General features: G+C 42.9%; 1 protein-coding gene across 1 annotated transcript in view; it reads left to right on the top strand.

Annotated features, from left to right (window-relative positions):
* The window catches only part of LOC115459676 (adhesion G-protein coupled receptor G6-like), a gene marked incomplete at both ends in the record, with an annotated part of 45576 nt that extends 37237 nt beyond the window's left edge, over positions 1 to 8339 (top strand). The window contains one exon of the mRNA XM_030189484.1: positions 8238 to 8339. Within this exon, the coding sequence (XP_030045344.1) occupies positions 8238 to 8339 (102 nt within the window). The remainder of the gene's footprint in view (positions 1 to 8237) is intronic.
* Between the last annotated feature and the right edge of the window lie 584 nt (positions 8340 to 8923).

Here is an 8923-nt window from a genome sequence, read left to right on the forward strand (position 1 = left end):
TCTGCAGCTGCTAGCTCTCCTTTCCCTCACCACTCAGGTGGGGTATTAAGTGGTTAATGGCCAAACAGGACCCAGCCCATAACCTGCTGCACCTGTTTCTATCCCCAGGACTCCCCTCGGTCCTAGCGACCTCCTGCTATACACCCTTACTGGCTCCCTTTAGTGACTCACCCAGCCCTTCCCTGGACATTTTAGGGGAACAGCGCCCTCTAGGGGCCTAACCAGGGTAGGACAGCCTCTTCCTTCTCACATACACCCACCCTTAAGATAATTGCTACTCAACCTCAGCAACTCTCTAAGCATTCTCCACTGAGGAGCAGCAATTCTACACAGGGGCATACTCTTTTCCAGGCTCATCCCTGTTCTATCCCTGGGCCTCACCAACCCCCATCTAGGCTCCTCATCCCCCTCTTAGCACATCACATGGCCCGGGCCCTTCCCATTAACTAGGCCTTGAGGGGCTCTCACTGCAGCGGGCGCTACCTGACCCTCTTCTCCTGCAGCCCCCTCCGACCTCCTGGGCACCCGGCAATACCATGATCCCTCTGAGGGAGGGGTCACCTAGCTCGCCTAGGTCCCTTATCTTTCTCTTAGCACCTCACATGGCTTGGGCCCTACCCTGTCCCTGGGCGCTCACCTATACCATGATCCCTCCGAGAAAGGGGTCACCTGGTGACTGTTTGGGGCTTTTTTACAGCTGGTTCTATCTGACCCTTATCCCCTGCAAGTCCCCAAAACCTGGTTCTTAATGTCCAGCTTTAATAGATCCTCTCCAGCGGTAATTGACTCAGGTGAGTGCTCTTGCCTTCTCCTCTCCGGCTTGAACTTTTCTCCGGCTTCTCAGGCCTCCATCCTTCCTGGCCGTCCGCTGGGGTGCAGCCTGGGGTAGGTGAGCAAGGCGCTTTTGCTAGTGTTGGCCCCCTCGACGGGCTTCTGGAACCACGGCCTCTGGAACCTCCAAGGGCACCTCCATCTCACGCCAACCCCTCATCTGGTCTGATCTGGAATCCGACTGCTCCCACGTGGATGTTCAGTGCAGATCCCACCACTGCCACCAATTGTGAAAATGATGAGGCTACTGTGAAGATGATGAGGCCATCTCAGGATCCCAGGTCCCTCTTTCACTCAGGGTGAGCTGGTTCTCAGTATGCAGATTTTATGCAAATTAGTATCCTACCCCTTTCTACTCAGGGTGACCTGGTTCTCAAAACGGCAAACATAGTCAGGTCTTATCAACAGGATTTTCCTCATACAAATCTTTATTCCCGCCTCTGGGGCACACTTCTTTTAGCTTAAACACTTCTTCTTGCACAGTTCAAACCCATCAGATTTCTTCACCCTGAGCCCTCTCACACAGGCATTTGGGCTCAGTACTAACTCAGTCCTGGACACACAGTCCCTCCTTGTAGCACCCAGCTCTAGACACACAGTCTTTTTATCTTGGACACACAGTCCCTCTTCACTGTTCTAGACACCCAGTCTTTTCATCCTGGACACACAGTACCTCTTTGAACACACAGTTCTTATTCTAGACACACAGTCTTTAGGGCACAGCCAGTACTTCTCATGGGGATCCTTCTGCTTCAGCTACCAGCCCTCTTCTTCAGCTGCCAGCTCTCCTCTGCAGCTGCTAGCTCTCCTTTCCCTCACCACTCAGGTGGGGTATTAAGTGGTTAATGGCCAAACAGGACCCAGCCCATAACCTGCTGCACCTGTTTCTATCCCCAGGACTCCCCTCGGTCCTAGCGACCTCCTGCTATACACCCCTTACTGGCTCCCTTTAGTGACTCACCCAGCCCTTCTCCCTGGACATTTTAGGGGAACAGCGCCCTCTAGGGGCCTAACCAGGGTAGGATAGCCTCTTCCTTCTCACAAGGCACGTACATGGTTAACGTGTGTTAAAAACGTTAACGCACCTATAACACTGCTTAGTAAACAGGGCCCTTAGACATCTCACCAATTTTCAAAGAGAAAATATGAGCATACTTATGTGCACCTGGGAGCATTTTAATGAAGTGCACAGAAGTACCCTCTAGGGTGCCCCATTGCTCTCCTGGAATGTCTGGGGGACCAGTCTATTACAAATGCTGGCTCCACCTACATCCCAAAGGCATGAATCTCTATGTTTTATACTTATTCGTTTTGTTTTTTTTTCAAAAATGGACCGATAAACAAAACGTCCAAAACCCAAAACCTTGTTGAAATAGTATTTTTGAAAGAAAAGATAGACTTTTCTTTTTCGAAATTGACCTCCCTTTCTATTCGGATTTTGGACGTTTTGTGCAAAATGTCCAAAGTTGGACTTAGTCGTCATATCGAAAATGCCCCTCCACATCACTCAGATTTTTAGGAAAGCTTCCTTGGGATAATTCAGAATTTAGCCATTTTGTCATTATGCAGGGTTAGCCTCTCTCATCAAATAATGCTGGACAAAATCTAACATGCAATGAAAGTTGGCATAGTCCTTAAGTAAACTACTGACCTCCTGAATGCAAAGCACACAAAACACTGCTCATGATCTATCCACTGGAATCCCAATCTCCTCTGTAATGAAGTTATACTCCCTACTCTGTACTGTCTTCCCCTTTATCTAGCTTTGAATTCCCTCAACTTTCCCTCTGTAATAGGAATGAGCAGTAGGAGGGATGTTACCAATTTTGTACACTAACTGGGTGATTCTATATATGGTGACTACAGTTACACGAGCAAATCAGTGCATGTTGCTGATTTTCACACGCAACGTAATAGATTAATGAGCCAATCAGTGCCAATAATTGGCTGTTAGCAACTAATTATTTGTGTTAATTGGCTTTAATTGGGATTTACGCACAGATTGTATTCTGCAACACATCGTGCATAAATCCCGTAGCACTTAAATTCAAGGGGGCATGGCCAGGGGCATTTCGGGGGTATTCTAGGGGCGTTCTCAGACCTTACGCACATTGTTACAGAATTAACCCCATCATTGCCTAATTTATGCACCAGCATTTATAACTACTTTCAGCAGACATAATTGCCGACGCCTTAAGTTAGTTGCCATTATACGCTTAGCACTACTTTATAAAGGGCATGGATCCTTTATAGAATAATGCTCAGCACTTAAATTTTTCAGTGCCGATTTTTCAGTGCCATTTATAGAATCTAGTCCTAAATTAATTGGGTTATTCAAAAATTTTAAGGGCCCTTTTTACTAAGCTGTAATAAAAAGGGCCCTGCGCAGCGGGTAAAAGGTAGAAAAAAGAAATGGCTGTGTGATACAGTAGTCTAGTCATGATGTTATCATGGCATGGACCACTTTGGTCAGACTCATCTTTTCAATATATGGAGAGAGATTTCATAGCTGCCATAGGTGATAGAGACAATTTATGAAGGTTGTTTGAATTTGTGGAATCAGAGTGAGTGATGAGTCTAGCAATGTCCCAAGATTCCTGACCTGTGATTTTAGGAAGAGTTCATACTTCCCAAAAGACATTTTGAAGTCGGGTATTTGACCACTTGTGTTTGGTAGCCAAAGAACCTCTGTTTTATTTGGGTTCAGGCAAAGTTTGTTGTTGTTTGCAGTCAGTTTACACAGAGCTGTAGGTAGATATGGTTCAATGGTAATGAGTAGTTACATATCATCAGCATCTTTATTTGATGTGTTTTCTACAATGAGAATTTGGTGTTATATAATAAGAAGTTTATCCTGACTTCTGACTGGAACCAGCTAATAAAATCCTACTAACAGTAACTGAGACCAGCTTGGAGGGTAGCTAGCAGTGTTGTGTGGAACAGACCACTAGAATAACAAACCCAAATTAGCTCCATTTCCAAAAACTGATTAAACAAGGCACATAATAAGTTAAGTAGAGCCAAGTGTGTTTAGTCACAGTAGTTGAGCTGATTCAAATACCCTTGGATGAAGAATCATGCTGTTGCTGGAGTCTGAACTGAATTTGAAGCAAAGGTCTAAAGTCACTGAACACAGAGCTGCCACAAGAACTCTGAGATAAAATTATTGAAAGGTACAATACAATACAATACATTAACACTTCTATACAGCAAAGCCTCAAAGAGTTCTATGCAGTGCAGAGTGTAAAGAAGCAGAACATATCCTGGAAATATATCAATTTATACTAAAAAAAAATAAAATTAAACCCTCTGAAAATATTTTTAAAAGATCATAAAAATAAGTTTTAATAGCTCACTTAAATAAAGCTTAGTGTGAGATTAGTGTTCTGCAATGTTTGAAGTCTTCTAAGAAGATCCTCACTAAGATCTATATACAGAACACTGTAGTAATCCAGATGTGATAAAACAAGAGACAGTACCAGTAATCTGTAAACTGACTGATCAAAGAAAGATCTAATCCTTCATAGTTTTCTCAGGACATTAACAGCTTTTCACTGTCAGTGATTTAATTTGGGGTTCTAGCATTAAGTCTTCATCAAAAATAACTCTCAATATTTTTAACTATTTTTTCCAATTGAAAGAAAATACCTTGAATTGAAATGGTGGTTTCTAAGAAATGTTTCTAAGAATCCCCCAATACTAAAAATTTTGTTTTTTCATTGTTTAACTTCAATTTGAAAGCATGTGTCCAGCTAGAGATGGTATTGATGCTTTTCTCAATTGACTAAGATATATAACGTAATGACATGTCAAAGGTATGGGACAGTAATCAAATAGCTAGTTGGGCCATTAACAAATCAAAGAGTATAGGAGACAAGGGAGTCCCCTGCAAAACACCACACTCCTGCGCCCATTCAAAAGAGGGGTTCAGATTTCCTTTAACTTGATAAGATCTTTTCTTTAAGAAACCTGCAGTCCAGTCCCATACAGGGCCAGTGATGCCGCAGTGTGCTAATAAGTTCAATAAGATGTTATGATCAACTGATTGAATGCAGTAGACATGTCAAACTGCAGATTGGGGGAAGGCTATAAGAAAATTTAAGTGTGTTTGGATATTCCTTGGGATGGTGTCGGGTCCATCATTTTAAAGTAAAAACGGATTGGCACCACCAAGACACTGCCTTGATCAGGCCATCCCACCAATGTCAGTAGCTGTAGGTTGAGGAGGGTCTCTGTGCAGCCTAACAATATTTAAAAGAACTATAGAGGTCTCTGTCTGAGATTGGGAAAATATTGACTAGTCAACAATTTCAAGATTTCTCCACAAACATGGACCTGTATGGGAACATGGGTGAAAGAAGCCACTCATAAAGAAAAGCCAAATGTGACAACATAACCAGGGCAAGATTAACTCTTTAGTGGACTCTAGGCAAACAAGTACATTGGTCCTACCACAGTAGCATAAATACATTTTAAAACTCTCAAAAATGGGACCTCACATGATTCTAACTGCAGAGGAAAACTGGCAGAAGAGAAAGTAGCAGGTATAACAGGTAAAAAGTACTGTTTGTGAACTCCTCCTGCTGACTGGAGGACAATGCACATAGAATGAAGAGAATAGACAGATATTTGTAAGCAGTGGTGGTTCTGGTCCATCCCCCCCCCCCCCCCCCCCAAACACAGACATGCAAAACACTCTACTTTCTGTCAGCTGGACAGTTAACAGGGCAAAAACCTAACTTGGGAGCCATGCCATTAGCTTACTACATCTGAGAGGGTCCTTCTAATATTTGGGCCCTAGGTATGTGATTATTTTGCCTATGCTTTAATCCTGCTTTGCACATAGGGGTTGATTTAAGAAAGAGCATCAAAATTTAGGCGCCAGGATGATGTGCTCTAGGCATGAATTCTATAACGGCAGTTCTGAATATCGGCCAGTGAGATTCTGCATGCATGTGGGAGCAGGTTTTATGGTCTGATGAAATCAAAGTGGAAATTTTTGGTCTCAGTGCTAGGTGTTATGTGGCGTAAAACAAACACAGAACACCACCCTGCCAGTATCATCCTTATATTATGTTGTGGGGACAGTTTGTAGCAATGGGGACAGAGAGGCTTGTGAAAATCGAGGGAAAGACAGATGGAACAGGCAGACCCTGGAGGAAAACCTGTTTCAGTCTACTGTAGGTTCCAAAAAAACAGCAAGGCAGATGACCCACAGAGTGACTCCAATGTGGAAACAAACAGAGTAGATCAGGGATAGATACACACAAAACTTTTATTGTAGAGTTGCAAAATAGTACAATGCTCGACTCAGGCCGTGCTTCGCCCAAAGGGGCTGCATCAGGGGCAATACTGTGATCTGCATTGTCAAAAAACTAAGGGGCCCTTTTACTAAGCTGCGTAGGCACCTATGCGCGCCCAACGCATGCCCGGCTTCCATGTGGCCTGTGCAGTAATTTCATTTTTTACGCGCGTCCACTACGCGCACCGAAAATCGGGCAGTAACTCTGACTTGACACGCATAGGCAATTACCACAAGGTTAACGCGAGAGAACTTACCGCTAAGTCAACGGCTGGCAGTAAGGTCTACTACTACTACTATTACTTATCATTTCTATAGTGCTACAAGGCATGCGCAGCGCTGCACACCATACACAAAGACAGTCCCTGCTCAAAGAGCTTACAATCTAGATAAGACAGGAGACAGACAGAACAATTAAGGGTAGGGGAATAAAGGGGTGAGGCTAAGGATAGGGCAAGTGAGCAGTGGTTGGGATTCAAAAGCAGTGGTAAAGAGGTGGGCTTTAAGTTTGGACTTGAAAACGGCCAAAGAGGGGGCTAGACGTACAGGCTCAGGAAGTTTATTCCAGGCGTGAAGTGCAGCAAGATAAAAGGAATGGAGTTTGGAATTAGCAGTAGAGGAGAAGGGAACAGAGTGTTCCAGGCACTCTGGTACATCTCAGCATCTGGATTTCCACAGTCCATTTTAGACTCTTTTCCCTTCCCTTCCCCTCCCTTCTTCCCCTGTTCCTTCTACCCTCTCTACTGTCATTGTATTGTTTCATCAGTTCATTGTAAGCCGCTTTGAGGCCGCTTTCAGTGGTATAAAGCGAGGTATAAATGTTCTGCATAAATAAATAAATAAGAGAGATTTATCAACAGAATGGAGTACCCGAGGGGGGGGGGGGCGTAGGGAGAGACAAGAGTGGAGAGGTACTGGGGAGCGGTAGAGTGAAAGCACTTATAGGTCAGTAAGAGAAGTTTGAATTGAATGTGGAAACGGATAGGGAGCCAGTGAAGTGACTTAAGGAGAGGGCTAATGTGAGCATAGCGACTTTTGTCGGAAAATGAGTCGCGCAGCAGAGTTTTGGACTGATTGAAGAGGAGAGAGATGGCTAAGAGGGAAGCCGGTAAGAAGCAGGTTACAATAATCAAGACGAGAGGTGATAAGAGTGTGGATAAGGTCTCAGACCCAAAATGGATGCACACCAATTTTTATTTTGCCGCACGTCCATTTTCAGCAAAAATGTAAAAAAGACCTTTTTTACAGGTGTGCTGAAAAATGGATATGCGTGCGTCCATAACACGTGCGTCCATACACTACCACAGCCCAATTTTCAGCACGCCTTTGTAAAAGGACCCCTAAATGGTGTATTACCTATTCCTTCACCATAAAAGATTAATAACCTGAATACGGCACCATTGTAGATTTTTTAAAAAAAAAAGTCAGTACAATCTGAACTCCAAAGGTAAAGGCATTCTCCAGGAGATGGCAGCATGCTCACACACCTTAATATCACTGGAATATCTTAATTGTATTTGGTATTGGGAAATTTATTTCAAGATGTAAATTGTTTGTATGTACTGTGAAATTCCATAAATAAATAATTTTAAAAAGTGTACTGTATGTTGTCTAGACCAGTGAAAAAAATTAGTACTTTAATTTTTTTGAGTTATATTTATTAGACAGCAGAATGTGAAAAAAGTGTAAGTCTGAAAACTTTTACAAGGCACTATGGGGTCCTTTTACCAAGCTGCGGTAAAAGGGGGCCTGCACTCAGGCCCCCTTTAAATGCCGTGGGTAAAAGGCTGTCTTTTTTTTTTTTTTTTAAGAAATGGCCATGCAGCCGGCGGTAACCGAGCAGTGAACGGCACTGCCCAATTATCGCCAGGTAAACACAGGCACTACAAAAATAAAAATAATTTTGTAGCGCCAGAAGTGGCATGCGCTGGGGGGGGGGGGGGGGGGGGGAAACTACCGCTGGGCTGCTGTGGGGCTTACTGCTGCTTCATAAAAGACTCCCCTATACATGTCCTTGCTTGTTATACCACTACAAGTTGTACAGGTTACACAATTATTTTGCAATCAGATCTATTCAGTCACTAACATTACTGGTTAATTGCAGGTTTATTTATATTTATATTCCACTGTGCTTTGAAAGAAAATGTACAGAAGCAATGGAGAAGATATCTGTGCTGTGGGAAACTACGACTAGCAGACAATTCAGGTAAATGCTATACCATATTCTGCTTGGATACACATGCCATAAACAATGCGTTTTGTATACTCACAGATATTAAATAACTGAGCATAACAGTTATAAATGCCAAGCAAATGCAAATGTTTAACTTTTATGTGAAGATTTTGTCTTGTCTGAACACTCTTTGTGCTCCCTGGTGAGCTAGTGACCTCCCAGTCCAGATGATTCACTCAGAGGCTTTTGAGGTACCTGAAAAAGGTTTTTATTAGTTGTTGCTTCTGTAGCAAGCTTTACTTCAGTTCCTTTTTTAAGGCCTTCCATATTAATTTGTGCATCTATCTTTTCAGTAGTTATGCTGTTTCCTTTTCTCCTCATTTAGCCTTGCTTTGTTAAAAGATGCATTTTTATCTTTAGTAGATTCTTTCACAGCACCATTAAATTATGCTGGCACTTGTTTGGTCTTCTTTTGACTTTTTTAAACATATGGAGTGCATTTTATCTGGGCTTCTAAGATGTTATTTATAAACAATCATCATGCCTCTCGAATTTTTAAGCTTGCAACTGCCCCTTTAGTCCTTCTATTAATTTTCTCATTTTAGTTTCCATTTGAA

This window comes from Microcaecilia unicolor, unplaced genomic scaffold, assembly GCF_901765095.1.
Source record: "Microcaecilia unicolor unplaced genomic scaffold, aMicUni1.1, whole genome shotgun sequence".
In the NCBI taxonomy this organism is placed as follows: Eukaryota; Metazoa; Chordata; class Amphibia; order Gymnophiona; family Siphonopidae; genus Microcaecilia; species Microcaecilia unicolor.